The following is a 23442-nucleotide window of genomic DNA, read 5'->3' as shown; positions in this document are numbered from 1 at the left end:
CCCACTGTACAAAAACATGTCGAGACATATAAAAACAAAGGGTCAACAGAATACAGTGGAATAGCTTATTTCAAGGCTCTGTTTACTCTCAGAAGGTGTTTGACACTATTTACAGTATTTGTTCAAACTTAAAAAACTAGCAAAATCAAAGAACATACTTGCACTGGAACACCTTTAGCATTATCTCAAGCTGGTGAGTGTGTTGTCAGGTATCACAAGACCTGCATCAATTACATTTAATATACACATATATAAGTGCCATTACCATTCACTGTTCACAAAAGGTTCTACTGATAATTAGACATAATCGAAAGAGTAGCCTTCAGCCCATCAGCACATTGTGTCTTGGGCTTTCTTTGCTGAAATGTACAACATATGGTGCAATAAATAATTGTTAGTAAATAGAAAAGACAACCCTTATATCAGTGTGTTGATTGTGAGAACGTTCTTAAGCTGCCTCTGAACCTCTGAGTCGAGGTGGTAGATCAGTTCATCTGGGGCAAAAACGCTGTTTGGAGCAGTTTAAGCTCCACCATGAGAACTCAGTCGGGGCGGTTGTTCCTCTGACAGGACTGTGTGGTAACTTTTCTGCTGGTGGAGAAACTGCCTCATGCACCAGTGACTTTGACAGTGCACACCTGTGACTTTTGTTTGAATTATATATGTCTCTCACAGAGCCTCTGCCAGACAGCGGTCTGTGCCTTCACTCGCCTCCAGGCGCACCTGCCGGCTGGTTTTCCTGTTCTCAACCCAGGAGTTGTGTAAGACAGCGCCCCCTGGTGAGGGGTCCACTTGGAGCAATGACACAACTCTCTTTTTGACCTTAGATCTCAGCGCTCGGCGCAACTTCTGTCGAGTGAAAGCATAGAGTAAAGGGTGTGACACTGTGGTGCCATAGGCCAGGGCGAGGAACCACAGACGGAGGTCGATCAGGATGTCGCTGGGCCCCATGCCCAGGATTAAAACATTGGTCACAGACAGTGGGGCCCAGCAGCACAGGAAGGTAGTGATGATGATGAGGGACATTTTGAACACACGTCTCTGCCGCTCTCTGCGATCTCTGTGCCGCCTCACCGCACGTCGCAGGGCAATGATTGCCGATACTGAGGCCTGGACTCCCATGGTAGGGGCCACAGGGGTAGCCGCTGCTTCAGCAGAGCCCACCAGAGGGTTGGTGGAGGACACTGCGGGGGGAGAGGTAGCGGTGGGTGTAGGTGAAGGTGAGGAAATGAGAGGAGGGTGACTGTGCTGTTTTGTCCCATCTGTGGTGCAGTGCTCCTCCCCCGCCTCTTCACTGCCCACCTGTTTCAACCCCAACTTTCTTTTACTCTGTTCACTTTTCTGTGCATGGTGCCCCCTACTGTGGGCACCCCTAAAGCGCTGATTCTTCATGTGAGAGCCAATGCGTATGTTCAGTGCTCTCAGAATTCGAGAGTAGGTAAAAAGCATGACTGCCACAGTGGTGAAGAAGATGGGCACCTGTAGGAGGAGGTGATAGTACATACCCCGGCCTGAGTGGTATGGCCCACCACCACACAGTGAAGTCCTATTGTCCCAAGCTGACATGTCAAAGCTGGAGTCCTGATAAGATAAAGCCAAGGAAAGGTCCTGCTCCTTGTCCTCCTGCGGCTCCTCACTTATCCACTGCATTTCAGAGAAAGGGATAAAAAACACCGCCACAGAGACGAACCAAACTGCGGCCAGCAGGAGCGCTGCTCGCCGAGTTGTGAGCATCCTGTTGGCGGGGCGGACAGATATATCATAACGGTCCAGACTGATGACCAGGATGTTTATCGCCGTAGCGATGCTGGCGAAGGTAACACAGGCCTCGTGGAAGCGGCACAGAGTCACCAGGTTGGCTCCTTGTGGCAGTAGAACGATCATGAGAGTGAAGGGCAGGCACAGCACACACACCGCCACGTCCAGCACATGCAGACTCACAGTCACCATGTTGCTCACAGAGTCCACCAGGTTGGACTGGGAGCAGTAAAGCACCAGCACTGTGAGGTTACTGCTGAAGCCCAGGACCAGCTCCACCATGAGGACTGCAGAGAGAGACACCTGGAAGCTCAGCGAGTGCGGCTCGTACCAGGACGCAGGCCTCCCAGCCGAGCCTTCTTGCTCCTGCAGGACTTCCACTGTCCCCACCCAGTCTGTGGGGGCCAGGCTGGACACGTAGCTGTCAGTATCCATGACCAGCTCAGAGCTCTATGTCACAGCTGAAGGGATCCTGGGACATACCCAGTCGAGCCTCCATGATGCATGCAGAGGAACAGTGCTGTGGAGACAAGAACAGGACAGATCAGAAACACAGCTTTATCCCATTTCCAAGGCCCGGACAACAAGCTTCAGTCAAAGAGCCAGTCATTGTAGATAGTCAGGTGTCACGTAATCCTTAATGTAAAGCGTTTTGGATAATAGTGCTATAAGTTGAGAGCATTGACCATTGCGCAGCACTGCTATTAGTATTAGCGTTATTGTTACGACTTTATCCGCTCTGGAGCCCAGAAGAGCTGTTCAGCACATGTAGCCAATCACCTGCATCTCAAGTAACACAACCTCTCTCAAACTGGGGGATTGCTAAACTGTTTGCTAAAATTACTCCACACAATCAACAGGCCTCTCAGGATTAGCAAAAGAACACATTCTGCAACTTGGACAAAATTGCTCGGGATCTCTGTCCAGGCAGCACAGATGAAGTCATTATCTATTTATCATGCCCACACTGTACAGGATCATAACATTAAGGGTTTCCGCAATTTGATGAACTCTTCTCTCTTCTTCTTCTTTTAGATTATGATCTCCTGCAGTAACTATTGTATGTGCCAGATGCAATTTGACTTACTTCTACAAAAGAAATGGCTCAAAAAGAATGTTTCTAGCCGTCATTTGATAATGGTCACATTCGGTTTGGGATTGAAAATCAGATGGATGCAACTTTCAGAGGTTGGGAGAAATGATGGTCAAGATGGATATGCAGTAGTGCGTATGTGTTTCGAATAAATTAAATAGATTAAAAAAGAGAGAGAGAGACAAAAAAGAAAGAAAGAAAGAAAGAAAGAAAGAAAGAAAGAAAGAAAGAAAGAAAGAAAGAAAGAAAGAAAGAAAGAAAGAAAGAAAGAAAGAAAGAAAGAAAGAAAGAAAGAAAGAAAGAAAGAAAGAAAGAAAGAATAAATAAATGCTAAAGCGACGTGAAAGGTATTGCGTTTGTTGTGGACACTGGGGTTTGTCCCTCACTGTGGTATTAATGGACACCACATTCAAAGCAAAGTGTGTAAAGTGCAGCTGTTACTTCATTGATCAGTTGGTGTCCGCTGATTACACCTGCACAAAATTGATTGAACAACAATCACTGTTCATTTTGTCTATATTTCTCGAGGGGAGTGAAATCGTTGGGCTTAGCAAAACACACATCATCAAGGCACAGCTCATGCACAACGTGACTTTTTTTTTCTTGCTAACTTTCCCCCCAGCAGCGCTTGTTACGTGGTTCTTGTTGCTGTTACCATAGCAACCGCAGAGTGGTTTTCGATTCGCGAGCGCAGTTGAATCTAAAGAGAGTTGTTGCGCGATACTGACTGGGCCACCACAGACTGGCAGTTTCTCACGGCGCTATAATAAAACTCTGGATAGACGTTGCCGTGGTGATCCATTGCAGCTCCGGCGGCCATATTGTCATTGTCCATTCACACAAGAACTCATATAACTTTAAGTTACTCACTTAAATATTTCAATTTGAACCAAATCTCTTTTTTATTTTTATTTTTTTTAAAGATAAGGATCTGACACAAGAAAAGAGCATCTGAGCGGAGCAGAAACAGCCAGTCTTTTTAACACCTCTTTGTAATGAGCAGATCTCAAAGATTCCACTTCCAAGATAACCTGGCTAACGCCATGCTCCTGTGTGCGCTCGAGTTATTTCGAACTGCACAACAGCCTGGGGACCATGGCCCAAATTTTCCGGTGGATTTGGGAACCAATCACAGAGCGAGGAGGGACGGCAGGACGATGACGCACTATTCGAAGCTTGTAGTTTATTTACGGATAAAAAAAAAAAGTTTATTTACAGATCCAACATGACAGCAGCAGACACGATGGTATTTTTCGATCAAGCTTTAGACCTTGTTCTAAATAATTTAGCTCAAAAGTTTACAGCGGGTACGTCATACGTCATCTCATACGATGATACGATTGGCTATGGCCACGTGCAGACGCATGATAGACCTTTTTTTTTTTTTTCGTATCGCCCAATAAACGAGTATGGACGATCATAAACCACACCTCTCCTACGAGAAAATGAATTGGTGGTCCCCAGACTAAATATCACTTGTGATTTTAGTCTGGTGTTAGCCAGGCTACTTCCAAGAGCCATAACAGGCAGAATTTTGAACTAATTGGAGTAAAATAAAGGTTTCAATCAGAGGTGGCTGTTTCCATACAGTGTGTTTACGTGCAAAGATAGAAACCAGATCGTTTTTCTTGAATGAAAAAGACACTCCATTGACTGCACACAGCTGCCAATGACAGCAGACATTCTTCAAAAACAGGACTCTGCTGTCGAAACCTTAAACACAATGAACACAGCTAGGCACACTTTTCAAAAGTGTGGTCAAAACTACAAACACAAATCCATTGAGAAATAAAAAACGGTATTTGTGTTCATATTTTGGATGACATTATGTATGTCCTCCTGTCCAATGGATTTCTCCTATGTTATTAGGACTTCAGAATTGTGTATGTATCTACATTTTTAATTTCCTTCACTGTATTTTTAATTTTATTCAATGTATGCCCCTCTTTATACATTTATATTTGAATTTGGATAACCAGACAATTGCATAATGGTCACATCATTTTCCACTGCAATGACGGCTACTTCCTCTCCATAGGCGTATTATAGACCTGTGTCAACACTCCATGAAGTGTAAGTGGAGTCTATAGTAAAGAAAAAGCCTACCATTAAATATGACAGAAAGTTGTAAATTAGACTCAACACCCAGACTGCTACGCTACACATGGCCTCAGAGACAACAGCAGTCTGTCTGGTGACTTCCATGTGTTCCTTTTCTCTCTGGGCATTGTCAGCCAAGGAAATATGGACAGAAATGGAAAGCCCCTGAGATGACAGACTGCTCCTTGCACTAGAACATTGTAACCATTATTTGAAAGAAATAGCAAACCTAGACAGTTGTGACACTGCCTGATGAAGATACAATAAGGATCTGTTTTCATTTTGAGCTTTGATGTTTTGTTACGATGACTAGAAACTGTTGTGTGTGTGTTCTTGTACTTACGACATTGTGAGGACCAGTTTGAGTTTTTAACCAACAGAGTCAGGACATTTTTGGAAAGTGAAGACCTTTTGGGTGGTCCTCACTTATTTAAAGGACTGTTTGAGGGTCAAGATGTGGTTTTAGGGTTAGGGTTAGAATTGGGTTTAGGTCAGGGTTGGGGTTAGGATTAAGGTTAGGGGTTTAGGGTTCAGGGTTCAGGGTTAGGGTCTTGGTAATATATTATGTTTACGAGTGTCCTTACTAAGATGGAGTTACAAGCATATGTGTGTGTTTACGATAGCTCTGAAAATGTACAGTCCAACCCAGTCCACTTTGATTTGTATAGCAAACAACACAAAGTCTCCAAAGTGCTGCACAAAGCACAATTTAGCACTAATTGCAAAAATACACTGAGGCACAATAGCCATTACAATCTGCATGTACTCAGATTGTGATCAAGGCAGGACAATGGATGCCCTACATCAGACTCTCGCCATTTATCTAGACTTTCATAAACAGTGTTTTCTCTTTACTCTAAAAATTATAAAATTGACTGTAGAAAAAAAACTTAAGTATTAAGTATAGAATGTGGGGAGTGTTGTGAGCTTTTTGAATCCCATGTGAACTCTAAATCATTTTTTTTTTAAATTGTAAAGGATTTCTACGTTTTTAATGTGTCTTTTTATCTTTATTACCAGTTCATTGTGCCATTACCCAAATTCACACGGGCTAAAGTCCTGCTAAGGTCAGGATTAAACAATACTACTATCATGTGGACCAGAGTCAGTCATTAGTCAACAGGAAAGAAGGCAGACGGCTCTGCATTGTGCATGTGTTTAACCATGCCATTGGAGCTTGAGCACAAAGGAAGACTGTGTTGTAGAAATATGAATAGAATACGGTATAAAATAACTCAAGAGAGATTAAAGCATGTGTCCAACACCACGTTTGGAAGATTTCCCAAACAGAGAAAGTCCATGTACCATCTTTTATAATGAAAGTTGATAGGCCACGTTTTTTTCTGAAGAATAAAGTGTCTTTTAAAGGGACTATACAGAGTTTAAAAATGTTAAAATGATGTAATTTCCTCCCCTTACATGTTCCAGCCATGTCCTAATGTGTAAAATGAGCGTGACATATTCACCACAACTGCCTCTAAAATCCTGCACTGTCACTGAAAAACTTTATTTTAACTATAGAAGGTGCAGGTACACGTGTGACCTGAGGTGGCAGTAGTGAGTATAAACATGACAGCTTGCATCTAGCCCCTTTAATATGAGGCTTCAGAGGACATCAAATCTTCTTATCACTGTTGTGTAGATCCAGACTTGTTCATCAGCAGAACCCAGCCCTGAACCGCACACAGGGCTTAAGTACCGCGCACTGGGCCTAAAGTCCCGCACACTGGGCCTGACCCGCACACTGGGCCTGACCCGCACACAGGGCTTAAGTACCGTGCACTGGGCCTAAAGTCCCGCACACTGGGCCTGCGGACACATGGCTTAAAGGGGGGGTATTATGCAAAATCGACTTTTTTCAACCTCCGAGCTTTCGTCACCAGCCAAGTAACCAACCACTGCTCCTCAGCGAACACCCTCCCCACTGATGCCACAAATAGCGTGTGGAGGGGGCGTGTCGGAAAGGGTCAGAGGTTCTTAAAGAGACAGAGGCCTATTTCAAGACATTTGCTACAGCCATTTAGAGAGTGCAATTTTATACAAGGCAGTTATTCTAATTTACTGCATTTACAGACCAACAGAAGGTTTCGTCATCATTTTAATGTGCTATAGACTGGTTCTATGTGATTGAAAAAAGCATAATAACCCCTCTTTAAGTCTCGTGCACTGGCCCTAAAGTCCCGGAAACAGGGCCTGACCCAAACACTGAGCTGTCCGTGGTGTTTTCTTGAACTATTCGGTGATTTGTGTAAGACATCACTCACCCTTATTGGGAAAAGAGCGAGAGAGGAAGAGCGGTGTCAGGAGATCGCACTCGGAAGTCACGTGACGCTGTGACTCACATGCCTATTTAAAGGGACCAGATGCAAATTGGTCATATACTGCCACCTCAGGTCTTACGCGTAACTGCAGCTTCTATATTAAGCTCGTGCATGACGGCACTTCGCACCCAAATGAACAACTTTTGGAGTGACAGTGCAGGATTTTAGAGGCAGTTGTGGTGAATATGTCTGGGCTCATTCTACACATTAGGACATGGCTGGAACATGTAGGGGGATGAAAATACGTGACATTTTTAAACTATGTGTAGTCCCTTTAAAGTACAAATACCTGTGTTTCACTTTTTAGAGAAAAAATACTTTTACACACCTGTACACTTGTGACTTCCTCAGACTGAATTCCTTTTGCACTGTGAACATTTAAAAAAAATAACAAAATAAAACTCATACTTGGCTTCCATTTTGAATTAATTTATATAGCCTGATACATAAGAGACAACTACATTACTCTAAAATGAGGAATAGCAGAGTACTTAACCTAAATAAACAGCCCTTGTCCTGCATGTGGATAAAATGCAAGAGACAAATTTCCCAACAGGGACCAAAAAAAAAAGTGTATTTAAAAAATAATAATAAACATGTCTGTGACCTGGTAGATAAACAAGTCTGGTCCCTTTAGAGACTGCAAGTTTTCCACTCTGTGTGTCTGACATCAGCTGCACATAACAGCGACTGGTTTCCTGGTGCTTTGCCGCCCCAATAGACCCGCCACGCTCCCCACTGACTGCACTGTGATTTCTCAAGTGAAAAGCTGCACCAATACTGCACCGTTTGTTGCTTTGTTGCTGGATCAAAGCCCCCAAAATGGCGAATTTCACATCAACAATGAGAAGTATTCGTCTTGGACATCATGGTGTAGATCGTCAACATTAATGTTCTGTAAGAGCATATGACATGTTGGACTATACCCATATCATCAAAGAGGTTCCCCTTGTTTTCCACAGTTATACATTTTTTTCATGACATTAATCATTTGTCCTTGTTCACAGGATGTGACTTAAAGATGCTGAACTTTCCCTCTAAGGCACATTTTTAACCTTTCTTCACTACCTGTAAGTACTATTGTTCTGGATTCAAGTGTGGAGAAGTGGAAAAACTGACCTCTGTTTCAGTTTTCAACCCTGGGGAATAATGTTTTTCTCAGCCCGCGCTGCATCACTTTGACACTTGTGAGGAAGCAACAGGAATGAGCTCTCTGAAGGAAAGAGGGGGAGAAAAAAAGCGTTGAAGATTTGATGATATGGATTATAATGCATTTGTTATTTCCATGTTGTGTATGGACTTTGTTGTGGGAAAGTTCAGACTGAGCCTGTGAGCAAATCTCTCAAGTTCAAGATGCTTTCTCAATGAAGTATAATGAGGAGGAGAGAAGTCACGGGGACATATATGTGTATTTAAAGAAAGCATGGGTTAAAACAGAGACTATAGGAGGACTTATGACAGAGAGGAACAACAGACCTGACAAATCCTGAACGTTGTGCTGACTGCATGACTCTCATATGTTCTATACGTCGTATGCCTCTTATCATCTAATCAAACTGTTTTGTCTGAACTAACTGCTCCTTCTTATTGGATTGTTTCAGTGTATCCACATCTCAATCATCTCAACTGAGAGCCTACACAGACATGTTGCAGCCAACTTTGGGAGAGATGTCCTTCTTCTGGCACGCAGACTGGAGAAGACCACCAGAAAGCTAGAAGATACGAGAACCCACCTCAGGTTCAATCTTAGATTCAAGAACCAAATCGGTGATTGAGAACCGTCTAGGCAAATATTAAAATGTAGTATTAAAACATACATTAATAAACCAGATTTGGATGTTTTGCAACTGAAATTCGTATAAATGTGAATTACATTTTACAGAATGGGGTCCCAAGTTGTTGGTCTGGTGATTTTCAGGGGGTCATGAAAAGTTTGGGAACCCCTGCTCCAGCTAACGGCACAGTCCTGATCAAAGCAAGGTCAAAGTCCAGAGATGGGTCTGGGACTGATTCATTCAGATTTTTCTCTCAATCTCTTACCAGGACAGGGGAGTTTTACACGGGTTGGTTGTCACATTTCCCCACAATAGGGGGCGCTGTGACTTGATATTTTTATTGAACATCAAGTTTAACATCCTGATTCCCCTGTTGTAAATTGCTTCCATTCACGCACGAAAAAACATTGAAATGAGGAGGGAATTTGTATATTTTTGTAGATAGGCCACTTTCTCCGCTGTCGATGATTTTGTGCTAAAATCCTGTAGATGATTAGTTTTTGAAGTGAACAATAATTGAGCTTCAAGTTAAAGCCATGAGCGAGGTCAAATTTTTAGTGTGTGTGTCTCTTTGTTTTTGTGATCATATCCATTTCATCATTAGCGTTTGTTGTTGAGCACATCATTTACTGCACTGGGGGATGCCCTGCATTTTTAAGCTCATTACAGAAGATTTTGCATAAAGTTAATAATAACTTACAAATCAGTGCGAGACACACATCAGGCATTTACTGGAGAGTATTTAAAAACTTATTTTGTCTTTTTATCTCAAGAAACAAACAAGTTTTTTTTCCTAATTCATGTTAACATCAAACAACCGTTAATTATAGGGACAAGCAACCACTCACTGTGACAACATTGTCGATTTTCCTGTCTTTTACAGTTAATAACTATTTAATGCAATAAGATGTAAAAAATAATAATAATAAAAATAATAATAATAATAATAATAACAATAAAACTTCAAGCCAAGGGTTTCATTTAATGTAGGTGTGGCTCTTGTGGGATGTTATAGAGCTGTGAAAACCAGCTCCGGTCTCCCCTACTTCATTTTTTAATTTCACTACATATGGTAATGTGATGAGGAGATTAAAGTTGTTCCCTTAAAGGAATATGTTCTTACCTGAGCTTAGACGAGTTGATGCGTACCTGTCTGGTCTTTGCGCATGCGCTCAGTCACGCAAAAAGACCAAAGATGATTTAGCCTCTCCTGCTCTCCTCCATGGACCCCCGTTTGGGTCCATAGAGGAGAAGTGACCACACTCTTCCACATTTTCCCTATTTAAATACGGTTACATGAACATTTACATGATTCAAGTATAGTCAAACAAAATTAAACATGTCGATTTTCTAAGCGGATGAATAGGGGTACTATATTGTACGGCGTAATAATACCTTAGGAGCACTTCGACTTCACTGTGCAGACGTCGAAGTACTCGTAAGGTACTATTACGCCGTACAATATAGGAGAGGCTAAATGCTAACAACCTGTTTGGTGTTTTCGCGTGACTGAGCGCACGTGTAAAGACCAGACGGGTACGCATCAACTCGTCTAAGCTCAGGTAAGAACATACCGTAAATTCTCTAATACTGGCCTGTATTCCATTAGCGGCTGGGTCTCTAACAGTGTCCGGGTTCGCGGCTGGCGGAGGCAAATTAAAGCCGGTCTCTAGAACAGGCCGGGGCTATTATTAGAAACTAGCGGTAGAAATATTCCCCATATTAGGAATTTGTCTCATACTCATGTAAATGATAACTCACGCGCAGGAAGTAAACAAACGGGAACCCGGGCCGATGGGGACGCTGCGGAGGAGATGATCCGAGTGTAACTTTGACACAGATTTAGCCACTTTTCAAACCTCCTGTGACTATGTTTGGAAACAATGCAAAGAACAAATGTTGTGTGACCCTCCAGGGTTTTAATAAAGTCACCATTGCGTCTTCAAAGCACGTCCAGCTGCTCCGTGTGCAGGTAAGTCTCACGCCTCAAAATAACTCCTCCGATCGGCGCGAGCATCTCGTCTTCTCTCGGGTCTGTCTCATGATCGATCACAAACACAAATGCTCCGTCTAAACTCGCCTTTTACGCAAGATGACAACAAATAATCCGGTCCGCGGTAAAAACAGACCTGCAGTGACATTGATGTCAATGTTCCGCTAACAGCAACGAAACACTTCCTGTTGTCCCGACAAAATAAAAGGCGTCAATGTTCCAGCCGCTGGGAGAGTGTTTGAAATGTTAATTAATAAATTAACCTAATATTTTAGGAGCAAATGGACACAAATCTCGTTTTTCTTCATTTTCCTGGTCGTCCGTTTTGCTCAAATAGAAATAAAGGCCTGTCTCTAATTGTGGCCTGGTTCCAATAAAGGCCTGGTCCTAGATGCCCTTGAGTAAATAAAGGCCCGGGCCTATATTAGAGCGTTTACGGTATCTCAGTATGCAAAAACGGTGGCCTATTCCTTTAAAGAGGGGGTATTATGTTTTTTTTTGGTCTGTAAATGCAGTAAATTAGAATAACTGCCTTGTATAAAATTGCTCTCTCAAAATGGCTGTAGTGAATGTCTTGAAATAGGCCTCTGTCTCTTTAAGAACCTCTGACCCTTTCTGACACGCCCCCTCCACACGCTGTCTGTGGCATCAGTGGGGAGGGCGTTCTGCTGAGGAGCAGTGATTGGTTACTCGATGGTGACGAAAGCTCGGAGCCGTCTCCAGGAGGTGGGGGCGTTCCTAGGAGGACTCAGGCAAACCTATCCCTAAAATGGCTGCCATCAGAGATTTTACAGATTACTCAAAAATACGTGAATGTGCCAAGGCAACACTTCAGGCATGTTTTTAATGAGGGAATGACATAATAACATGATGTAAAGCTTGAAAAAGTCGATTTTGCATAACACCCCCTTTTAACTATAGCCTTCCTGTCAGAAACATTACAACAGAGACACGGTTCACATCTGAGGCGAACTATACTGAATTCACACCTCTGTAGTAGCACTGAGCTGCCGTTGCTACGCTTCAAAGTGATGCTCCTATAGCGTTTCCCCCGATTAGGAAGCCAGGAGAGTGTGATGGCAGTTATAATGATACAGCCACATCAGAGTTCCCCGGTAGCACCAGCACAAAGAGGAGACCAGATGAATGGCAGAGGGCTAATGCTGCTGCTCCGCTGGGATAGGCTGATGTAACAGGTTGTCAAAATGATAAATAGTGAGAAACCTCGAGTGCCAAAGAAAAGCATATGAACAGGCGTAAGAACTATTTAAATACATGCTTTCTTGTGAATACTGCTGAGAATGTGCCTCTCAATCCGTTATTGTGTTAAATAAAAGCATGTCTATGGTTTGAACTGGACTCATCTGTTGTCAATCACAGTCGTGAGTTCTACAAAGGAAAAGCTGGACGGCAGTGAGCACATGCGGTGGCTCATATAGATCCTTAACAACATCATTGCAATCTGGCACTCCATTCCTTCAAGTTATAAGAATATGATGCTCAATACTGTGATGATGCAATTACAACAATGAAAGAGGGAACAAACATTTAAGCTTAGAGAGGAAAACAAAGTGATCGCTGCAGTGGGTAGAATAGTCTGTAAGGAGGTCATGTGCTCTTCAGGATCAAAACATGAGGAAAAAAAGCTCAGATAATGAGTAATTTTAACCATTATTCATTTAAAAGACCTTGTATTGGAGCAGCATCAACTTCTTGGTTGTATAAGCTACGCAGCGGTGGAGTGATCTGCGAAAAAATAGTCCCTCAAAATGCGATCTTTCATGTGATACAAGGTCAGTTATATTCCAAAAAGTATTCTATCGACGCAAACATTTCTATCGTTAGTCTGCCGTTATAAGTGATTTTCCTCAGGTGCACTGTAGAGTGTCAGACTGTTTTTAATGCAGGCTAGCTGATACCATAGAAATGCGCTAGCCTAGCACAAGCCTAGCACCACGTAACTCTTCAAATATAAGAACTGCATGAATTACACACAAAAAAAAATCTCCAGAAATCAGCAACACTAACTAGGATAACTGGGAAATGAGGCCCTATGTCAAAAATCCTGAAATATCCCTTTAAGCTGTTAGTTGTGAGTTTATAAGAACATTTTGCAACTTTGAGAGTCACTTTTATGTGTTGATGTCAAGGTAATGCAACAACTATAGCCGGCAAGCTCACAATTGATAAAATGCTTACATTTTTTCACAAACCACGGCATATCAATATACTGACAAATGATACACAAATATCATTTCAATCCTGGTAATAAATATCTGTACCTTTAAAAATGAGCACTTATACTTATATTAAAGAACATGATTTTTTTTTTTTACCTTAAAATAAAGTGACCTTGGAGTTTCTTTAGGAGTCACTAACTCTATACTCCTGCAGGTGGTGGGTCCACAGAAGGACGGCCTCACGATTCAAACAGGGCCTGTTGGTCTCTCATAAGGGGTTTCTGAACCGCTCTTTGTCTGACCCGTCACCTAGGACCTGTTTGCCCTGGGAGACCCTACCAGGGGCACGAAGTCCCCGACAACAGAGCTGTCGGTGCTTAAACCCGTTCACCACGTTAAGGTGGTGGTTTCAGGGGTAACCCAATATCTGATCTACGCAATTTCATTGAACAATTGTATAATACCAATAAAGGTCTTCTTCTTCTTCTTCTTCTTCTTCTTCTTAAACTCATCAGATTAGAGTCGTATGCCAAGTGATCGAGGCTATGTACTGTACAGCGCATGAGTGAAGTGCACAGACGTTGTGTGACAGCAGCGAGTTAAAAAATCAGTTTAATTCAGTAAAGCACTGGTAAAAAATAATATTTTTATTATTTCTACACTCTTTTCACTGAAATGATGTTTTTTTTCTCTCTCTGTCACTTAAAAGCGAAGCATCAATCACGTTTCTTGACAAAGCTGTCACAAAGTGCAGCTCTGACTGTCGTGAGACAAAGGCAGGGCACAAATAGCATCTGCGGCGTCGAGAACTGTCACAGAGCACTGACAGTGAGCATCTCCTCCAATCAACAGTTACAGGCATTTGAGCCTACCACTGTCATTACACTCTCTATTGAGGCATCAAGCTGTCATCTTCACCTATGCTGCACTAACCGGACCTTTCTCTGCGGAGTTTCTGTGTTGTCCCTGTGTCTTGGTGGCTTTCCAGTGTGTTCTGGTTGCCCCATCCTCCCAAAACATGCGCAACAGGCTAAAATCTATGTTCCCCGTTGAATAAAATGACTCCTCATCCCCCAAAAAATCGACTGAAGATTTCAAAGCAGAGATCATTGCAAAATAAACCATGTCCAATCTTTTGCGATACATATCTGATACTTTATGGTGTGTCACTGTTTGCATCAAAGCAATTATTTCAGGACTCATTTCAGGTATAATTATTTTACTTTTCCTACCATGATGAAACTCATTTGAACACTTTGGCACCAGCTGCTCGTGCTATGAATGAGATAAGCACCTTCTCTTTCAAAGGTCTTTTTCTTTTCAAGTCCTGAACCAAAGGGCAAGATGAGGTTAGAGATGCAAGTCATTGAATTGATTGGACGACGGTCTTAACTGAGCTCAGAGTAGAGGTTATTACCTGGGGCAAAATAACAACTGAGAAGGACCATGATTGATTTGATTCCTGAGCCAGTTGGGACTTTTCTGTGCAGAGTTTCTATGTTGTCCCTGTGTCTTGTTGGCTTTCCAGGTGTTCTGGTTTTTCCCCCACCTGCCAAAAAAAGCAAGGCACTTCTGACTGTCTTAAAAGGGACTATACGGAATTTAAAAATATTAAAATGATGTATTTATATGGGGCGGCAGTGGCACAGCTGGTAGAGCGGGTCGTCTCATGATCGGAAGGTCTGGGGTTCGAATCCCACCTCCTGAAAGTGCACATTGTCGTTGTGTCCTTGGGCAAGTCACTTCACCCACTTTGCCCCCAGTGTCTGCGTACATTGGTGTATGAATGAGAGTATGAATGGGTGAGTGGATCCTTGCTGTAAAGCGCTTTGAGTGCCTAATGTAGGTGGAGAAGCGCTATGTAAGTTGAGACCATTTACCATTTACCATGTATTTTCCTCCCCTTGCATGTTCCAGCCATGTCCTAAGGCTAGTCATTTTATGCTCACTACTGCCATCTCAGGTCTTGCGCGTAACTGCACCTTCTATATTTACTTCGTGCATGACGGCACTTGACCCAAATTAACACCTTTTTGAGTGACAGAGCAGGATTTTAGAGGCAGTTGTGGTGAACAGGTCTGGGCTCATTCTACACATTAGGCCATTGCTGGAACATGTAGGGGGAGGAAAATACTTCATTTTAACATTTTTAAACTCGTATAGTCCCTTTATGGGATCAAATAGCTTATTGCTGATAGAACAGTGCTGAATTCTAGTAGTTGCATAATTGGAATTATGGGCATCATGTAGCTTCAACTGAACAAGACGTTGTGCTTGATGATACTATAGGAATATGTGATAGTAAAGTAGGGTTGTTCCAATACCGATATCAGATTTTATGCCAATACCACAGACTGTCCTGGTGTTAGTATCAGTGAGTAGCCCACCAAAATCCAATACCAAATGGTGTTTTTTGGGCTGTGCAGATAATAAAACCTCTAATAATCACATTTTGTTTGTTTTTTTGCCCAGTAGAATCAAGCAGCATAAGTCATAGTCCGCATACTTCATACTCTACATAGGCCTACACTTGGCATATTTTTACATTGGACAGGTACTCTGACAGGTACTCCACATCTGCGACAATAACTCTGAACCCAAGTATCGGATCGTATGACAAAAATGGGAAAAAGTGGAATCTAACAGCGCTGATTAAAAGTCTGTTTTATAGGCCTGAGTTCATGCTTGTTGCATAAATAATTAAACATGGAGTTGAAACGAAGATCCAATGAAAAGCACAGATGAAAGAAAGGCGAGAAAGAAGAGACGTAAAGAGGGCTGGCAGATGCTGCAAAATGGCTTCGTGTCCGGACACTTAGGAAGAAATTAATTGGTTAAGCCGTTAAGACGCGCCGAAGAAAAATAGACATAACGATGAGGTGGGTCAAGGATTAGTTTTTTGATGCGCGCAATAACCACAGCAGAGACGCAGCATCACGACGTATTGTTCATCCACAGCCCACAGGTCCTCACAATTCTCTACACTTTTTTTCCCCAAACCCAGAAATATTCTCACGTTAAACATCAAAATAAAGGAGGAAAAACACAATAGTTATTCTCAAGTGGTAACTGTTGTCTCCAACTTCATAGCTATAGAATTCAAAACAACAAGTGTGCAACCCTTATAAAATTACTTTGTCCATTTACACTAAGAAATATGTGCACTTATACTCGCTGTAGGGTACTTGGCAACGCGCCAGGGCAAAAAGCCGTACTCTGAAAGCTTTGGATATACAGTAGCTCTACCGCATCAAGCACCCACAGGAGCGTGGGAGACGCACGCTCATAGCCTGTATCTGTGTCAAGCTCCTACTCCCACATCCAGCCCGAGGTTCCGACAAAACACCGAGGACATTTGCATCCACATTTAGAAGTTGATCAACGAAATGTATGCTCACATTACTGCAGGTCTATGTGCAACACAACGCTCTTAACTTTACAAAGTTACATGAACATGTCCAAAAAAGAACTACCCCGATGAGCAAAGACATTTATCTCATACTTGTGCGTAAAATGTTATCAGCTGGGGACAAATAACTTGTTTCAACGCGTCGGCAACAATGCTTCTGCTCAATCACCTGCTATATTGACGGTGAAGAGCTATAGAAATGCCACACCGCAGCGTTAGTCCAGGTATAATAGGGCTTACCTTTATCAACGGCCGTAAAAATCCATTTTGGCAAACTGTGCATGTGGCAACTTGTTCAGTGGACGCAGCAGCCGAGCACATGCTGGGCATCAGCGGAGACGCAGCACAACAACGTCTCCGCTCCGCGCGGAGGGACGCGCACAGGCTCCATCTGTTGGAGGCACGCGCACCGAGGAGGGAGCTTCTTCAGAGGAAAGTAACCAATCACAGCGACTCTTAATCGAGGCGCAAATGGCAACCTAACCGATTTCCTGGCTTTAGACATCAAACCAGTTCCAGGTTCTGTTCTCGAACACGCTATACAACTAAACTAAAGGGCAAATGAAGAAATACATATAGATATTTGCAAAAAGACAGTACCATACCACAAAATAGACAATAGATTTATTCATAATGTGATTTGCCCTAAATAACGTGTGTTTATGGTAGGCTAATATACATACGTTTCTAATGACATCATGCATAGTTTAGGCGGCCATTTTGAATACCGAAGTTGCATTTTGCAGTACTACAACATGTAACAATATATCTACTCAGGATGAAATTGAAAGACAACTGATTGACAGTGGCATTTTTATGAACTCGTAATCATTGCTCAAGATAACAAAACACGGCCCCAGAGATGCACGTTTATGTGAAGAATCCAGCAAGATGTAGCAGCTTTGACTGACGAGCTACAGCAGGATTTACTAAAGATCTGCATCGCTCCTCAGACTAAAATAACACATCAAAGAGAAAACCTTTCCTTGTGATTTTTTACAGCTTGTCATGTCAACAGTCTCAACAGTCAGTGCTTGAGCTGCTCAAGAAGTTAGCATGCTACCGGTTAGCATCTGTCAACAATCAACTGTCAGCGGCTTCAATATGATTAGCACATGTGTGGCTCACATCTATGAACACTGAGGAAATACTACAGTAACAGCTCAGCTCTGACCTGTCACATGTTGTATCCAAGGTTTGGAGTGTATTTCAGGACTTTCTCTTGGAGAGGTCAGAGCTGAGCTGTTGAAGCTAAATGCTAACTGGTAGCATGCTAACATCTTAACACTCACTCACTGGTTTCTTCACATATACGTGTCTCTGGGGCCGTGTTATTACTGTTACCTTCTTGAGCAATGATTACGAGTACATAAAAATGCCACTGTTGATTAGTTGTCTCTCTTTTATATCCTGAGTAGCGATATTGTTACAGATTGTAGTACTGCATAATTATACTTCGGTATTCAAAATGGCCACCATAACAATAAAAGTCATGTATAGGTAAACAGTGATAATCTTGCTCGGTTTTCTCCTATAAAAGGGTTCCAAATGCAAATCCATGTCTGCTTTGTGCTGCCACTTCTTTCAACCTGGGAGCAAAATGATGTTGGTGCAGCCACATGAAGTCAGCCCTCTCATTGATGCTTTCCTCTGTGCTCCATGCAGCTGCTCCCTGGTCTCTCTGGTCTTCTGTAGCAGAGGCAGGCTGCAGCTGACAGATCAGTGCAGACCAGGGGACAATTAGAGAGGCGTGGGAGAGACAGCTGGACCTGTTGCCAATTACTGTAAAACCAGGAGCCACATACACAAGTCTGCCTAACGGGAGCAGAATGTACTTTCCAGACTGGTTACTTTATTGACATAAAAAGATTGTTTATTTTTTAATATAAAATGTAGCACAACAGCACAAGTTACTGGAATTATGAATGTCTTTCAGTCAATGTTATTCATGAGTCTGTGTAACAAGAATATGCCCCTGTTGTGAGTGAGCAGGTGTTCATGAGAGCCCATTGGGAAGTCCTCAGTAGAAAGAGCGTCTCAGGAGCATGGTCTGTAGGTGTTTCACCATGCTGTCCGGCGGGGGCAGCATTAGGCTCATCTTCCCTTCATCCTCGGCCTTCAGCAGCTGCTCGATGTAACAAGAGGAGCCCAGCAGGACGTGCCCTGTGGCCTGCATGGAGAACACCGTCCAGCGCAGAGCCTCCCTTGTGGACAGGAATACACAAAACTGTCAATGTCTTGCAGGGAGTTGAAATTTGAGGGACTGATTTGAGAGTGGATTTTGTCTGAATATAAAAGGCCGAATGTGACACACCAATTTAATCCCTGATAAACAAACGGGTGCAATTACATAATCTGCCAAAATTAATTCCACTAAAATCTCTTTGTCCCCTTTAAACTGGCTAGTCCTAATCACCAGTTTGATGAAAGTGTACTTTAAATACTGTATATATATAAATGTAGGAAAGACAATACTCAATATACACTCACTTTAACAACTTTTTGGCAGCGTTGCAGCGCACGTCGTAAGACACAGAATAAGCGCCATAGAAAGTCGCCTTCACGTTCAGACAGCCGATGAAATCTTTGGGGTTGATCTTATAGAGGTCTAACGTGAGCTTTGCCACATCTGTTCTGTCCTGGTCACACTTGCTGAGCTGTGCGCTGGGACTGCTCTGTCGAGACAGAAAACATGTTCAATACAGCAACAAAACAGTGTCTACTCCTAAAGCACAACTCTGTATTTACATAGTTTTAAGTAAACCACTGTTTGGTGAAAGGAGTTAAAGGACAAAAGAGTAGTACAGAGGTTCTCAACTGGTGTGGCTTCAGGACCCAGCAGCAACATAGAACGACCCAAAAAATATATTTGTTTCAACTTGTACTTTAGTTTTAATAGCAAAAGCCAGTGCTTCTTTGCACTGCAGTCCAGATTTAATCAGGTTTGATAAAGGGTGGTCCCAACCCACCAGTTATGAACCTCTGAGTAGATACACAGTGTAAAGCTTACTGTGTAGCCCATGTCTTGTTTGTTTGTTAACAGATTGTAATGAGTTCTCTTAGTAACACAGAAAATAAAAGAATAAAAAAAATGTAATGTACCAATCAATTTACATACACAGTCTGAAAATGTCTTAAAATGAACACTCCGGGAATAAATGAATGAAATACAATCAAACAGTGGCAAATGAGGCAAATATAACTCTGGCACTGGTGCCACCTGGAGGTAAAGTATTGCAAACACACTCACTGAAAGTGGAGTCCACTTCTGCCCCTGGTCAAGAACCATAAGAACTGAGTTTTCAGGCACTGTTTGAAAGAAATCTTCTGAGTCTATCTCCGTTCCATCCTCCTCCAGCACCAGCACAGTCTCATTCGACACATTCAATGACTCTTTGACCTGCACAAAACACATCATTATTATCAGAACTAGAGCAGCTCAAACTCTCCTGAACACAGTGGTCTGCTCACCTTGTGACGCAGGTCCTCCAGTGCGTGTGCCATGAGGCCCTTCTTTAGGCTGCGCTCTGCGTTGGTCACCCTGAAGGGTTTGGGCCGAAGGGGCCTCACTGAGAGCAGCTGCTGGGTCACCGAGGCACTCGCTGTCACACATCTGGACATGACAAGATGAGACTTACTTCTGGCTATATTTACTCATGAGGTCCTACAGGTCAGTTTCTTACTTGGAAAGTGATGGAAGTGCAAGAACGCCGATGTATTTTGAAGCATAATCCATCGTCTTTAAAAACAAATCTGAAAAAGTAATAAAATAAAATAAATAAAAACGTCTATTAATCTATTAAAACCAGCAGTAAAAATGTTTCTTGTTGTCCTGTCTGTTCTGAAGCCGTGCTATATCTGCCTGTGCTCTTGTGACCACTTTGTTTTATGCCACACAGCAGGTGAACTTTGCACTGCTGACTGTTGAGCCCGTGGAAGTCGTCATCTTTTTATTGAACCCAATCCGCTCGCTCACAGACTCTTCTCAGACCGCTCACACTGCGGCGGCTCCGACAGAGAAAAGGGCCTTTGAGATTGTGGACGGCTTTTCAGACACATCATCACAGCTCTAGTTTAGTTCAATGTTTCGGGTGATGTCTTAGCCAAATTGAGAGAGAAATGTGACTCATTATTTATAGCACACTCGTATCATCTCTTGCATCATGTTTCATCAGCACGTTATCTCAAAAACCTGGATAAACAGACAGGGCAGGCACTCAACATCGCACCAGACTTACAGGCTACATGGGTCAGCAATTACTCAGGAGTCACGCAATCTACAGGAGGCCATTCATCCCTCAGCAATGACTTAAGAGGAATAAAGTTATATTAGCACAGTGTGTCACTTTAATCAGATTTCAGAATTAAGGTTAGCCTATAGAGTGTGTGTGTTTGACAGATTGAAGAGCTTCCATTCCTTTCGTATCCGCCGCCATTGCCAAACTGCAACCCGCAAATTGGCACAAATGCTTGACGTCACCGACTACCCCCGCCTCCCCCGCTCGCTGAATGGTAGGTAGAAAGTCAACCGATGTAACACGGCCACTGAGATCAAGCCCAGACGTACATGTAGGGAAATTATCATTGACCGGAGTTAACAGATGGCTAAGGCCAGGCTTGGATTTTCGTGGAGATTATGAAAACTATATATTAGGGCTGGGACGATCCACTTTTGTCACGATCTGACACATATCACGACACCCAGGGGCCGATCTGATACACATTGCGATACGATAAATAATTATGATAAGGGATATGGTTTACCTTAAAATGTGTAAAAAGTCATGTGTCCAAAGTTTATAAACCAAATGCCAGTGTTTAGATTGAACAGTGCATTAACACAAAATGAAACAAAGTGTTGTAACGGTTAGTGTAAAACAAAGTATGATAAAAAAAAAATAGGCTATGCCTCCAAACACAAGTATTGAAACTATTGCGATACTTGATAAAGTATTGTTACTTGGTATTGCAGCACAAAGTATTATGTGGGGTTTTTTGCGCAGCAGTCCTACTTTAATCATGACGGTTTCACTTAGGTCAAGTCTCCTCAATAGAGCAGGATGCAGAAAGAACAGTCTAATCTTTCATAGGTTTGTTTGTAGCGCGTGCGAACTTACCTCTGCTCGCGGCCCTCATGACCCCGCACAGCCTCGCCTCACCTCGGGATGATTATCAACACCTGCGCTCAGAGGTTGGATCACGGACGGCGCCATTTTAAAAGTTAACTGTCTCATTAACGCCGGGCTCAGACCAAGCGGCAAAAACACGCTTTCCGTCGCTCAGCTTGCTCTACTTCCTTCGCCAGCCCCCCTTGTGCAGGAGCGCGTGGAGGTGGGTTTGAGACGCAGCTTTTGCGCATGAGCCAATTACGCACAGGTGTCTGTCAGCGCTTGTTCTGTGGTTGGTGGCCGCCGCCGGAAATGGCTCTGTATTTGCATAGCGTTGAATTTTTTTTTAACACTGGCTGTTTCTCAATTGCGAGGATCCGTCCTCTGTTTGGCCACTTCGTTGACGTCCTCGGTGGCGGCTCCTCCAAAACGGAGCGGAGTGTCCTCTCTCCGCCGCCTTTGAGCTCAAATGGAACGGCCTCCGGAGCGAGCGGCTGCGTCAGGTCACGTGTCAATCTATGCTCATTAAAACAACTGTTTTATGAATAACAGAGGCCAGGAAACTGTTTATGTGGAACAAAACTTTTTTAAAGTGAGTTCAAACTAATAAAGTTTTGCGAGAAAAGAAAAAAGAAACTATGCTGCAGTGCATCATGGGTAATTTCAGCTCTCCGAGGCAGCGGAGGATCCACTGCTGTATCCTTCGTAACGCCGGGCTCACACCAAGCGGAAAAAAAACGCTTTCCGTCGCTCAGCTTGCTCTACTTCCTTCGCCAGCCCCCCTTGTGCAGGAGCGCGTGGAGGTGGGTTTGAGACCCAGCTTTTGCGCATGAGCCAATTACGCACAGGTGTCTGTCAAGCGCTTGTTCTGTGGTTGGTGGCCGTCGCCGGAAATGGCTCTGTATTTGCATAGCGTTGAATTTTTTTTTGAGTGCCCGAATGATCCGAGGAGCTATGTTGTCTGGGGCTTTATGCCCCTGGTAGGGTCTCCCATGGCAAACAGGTCCGAGGTGACGGGTCAGACGAAGAGCAGTTCAGAAGACCCCAATGGACGTACGACATTCAAGGACCGTGACGTCGCCCGGCATGGCGCAGCCGGGGCCCCACCCTGGAGCCAGACCTGGGGTTGGGGCCCGAACGCGAGCGTCTGGTGGCCGGGTCTCTGCCCACGGGGCCCGGCCGGGCCCAGCCCGAAGGGACGACGTGGGCCCGCCCTCCTGTGGACCCACCACCCGCAGAGGGATCCGTAGGGGTCGGGTGCGGAGAGGACTGGGTGGCAGTCAGAGGCAGGTGCCTCGACGACCTTGTCCGCATGCACAGCTTCTGGCGTTCGGGACATGGAACGTCACCTCGCTGGGGGGGAAGGAGCCTGAGCTTGTGCGGGAGGTTGAGAGATACCGACTAGATATAGTCGGGCTCACCTCCACGCACAGCTTGGGTTCCGGATCCCAACTCCTGGAGAGAGGCTGGACTCTCCATTTTTCTGGAGTTGCCCGCGGGGAGAGGCGGCGGGCTGGGGTGGGTTTGCTCATATCCCCCCAGCTCAGCCGCCACGTGTTGGAGTTCACCCCGGTGGACGAGAGGGTCGCGTCCCTACACCTTCGGGTCGGGGACAGGTCTCTCACCGTTGTTTCGGCCTACGGGCCCAACATCGGTGCAGAGTACCCGGCCTTCTTGGAGTCCCTGGGAGGGGTACTAGATAGTG

General features: G+C 43.7%; 2 protein-coding genes across 2 annotated transcripts; both read right to left on the bottom strand.

Moving 5' to 3' along the window:
- Nucleotides 1–96: 96 nt before the first annotated feature.
- On the bottom strand, nucleotides 97–17006 carry LOC306980224 (G-protein coupled receptor 22-like). The gene is made up of 2 exons (XM_079579497.1): nucleotides 16870–17006; nucleotides 97–2278 (listed from the first exon to the last, which is right to left on the bottom strand). The coding sequence occupies exon 2, from the start codon at nucleotides 2191–2193 to the stop codon at nucleotides 670–672; it is 1524 nt and encodes a 507-aa protein (XP_079435623.1). The 5' UTR covers nucleotides 2194–2278; nucleotides 16870–17006; the 3' UTR covers nucleotides 97–669.
- A 1558-nt stretch (nucleotides 17007–18564) lies between these two features.
- On the bottom strand, nucleotides 18565–20394 carry cidec (cell death inducing DFFA like effector c). Its single transcript, XM_079579167.1, has 5 exons — nucleotides 20313–20394; nucleotides 20101–20242; nucleotides 19880–20029; nucleotides 19120–19304; nucleotides 18565–18833 (listed from the first exon to the last, which is right to left on the bottom strand). Exons 1-5 carry the CDS (start codon nucleotides 20363–20365, stop codon nucleotides 18650–18652), a joined length of 714 nt encoding a protein of 237 aa, XP_079435293.1. The 5' UTR covers nucleotides 20366–20394; the 3' UTR covers nucleotides 18565–18649.
- Between the last annotated feature and the right edge of the window lie 3048 nt (nucleotides 20395–23442).

The sequence above is a fragment of the Gobius niger genome, assembly GCF_951799975.1.
Source record: "Gobius niger genome assembly, chromosome: 20".
Classification (NCBI taxonomy): Eukaryota; Metazoa; Chordata; class Actinopteri; order Gobiiformes; family Gobiidae; genus Gobius; species Gobius niger.
This window is presented reverse-complemented; position numbering and strand designations above follow the sequence as displayed.

What these genes read in the sequence shown, in the direction of transcription:
- LOC306980224 (XM_079579497.1), bottom strand. Translation starts at nt 2,193, where the DNA reads ATGGATACTGACAGCTACGTGTCCAGCCTGGCCCCCACAGACTGGGTG.
- cidec (XM_079579167.1), bottom strand. Translation starts at nt 20,365, where the DNA reads ATGGATTATGCTTCAAAATACATCGGCGTTCTTGCACTTCCATCACTT. An exon ending in AGAAGTGGACTCCACTTTCA is followed by an intron (nt 19,305 to 19,879) that starts GTGAGTGTGTTT and finishes CTGTCTCGACAG; the next exon opens with AGCAGTCCCAGCGCACAGCT. An exon ending in GCTGCCAAAAAGTTGTTAAA is followed by an intron (nt 18,834 to 19,119) that starts GTGAGTGTATAT and finishes CCTGTCCACAAG; the next exon opens with GGAGGCTCTGCGCTGGACGG.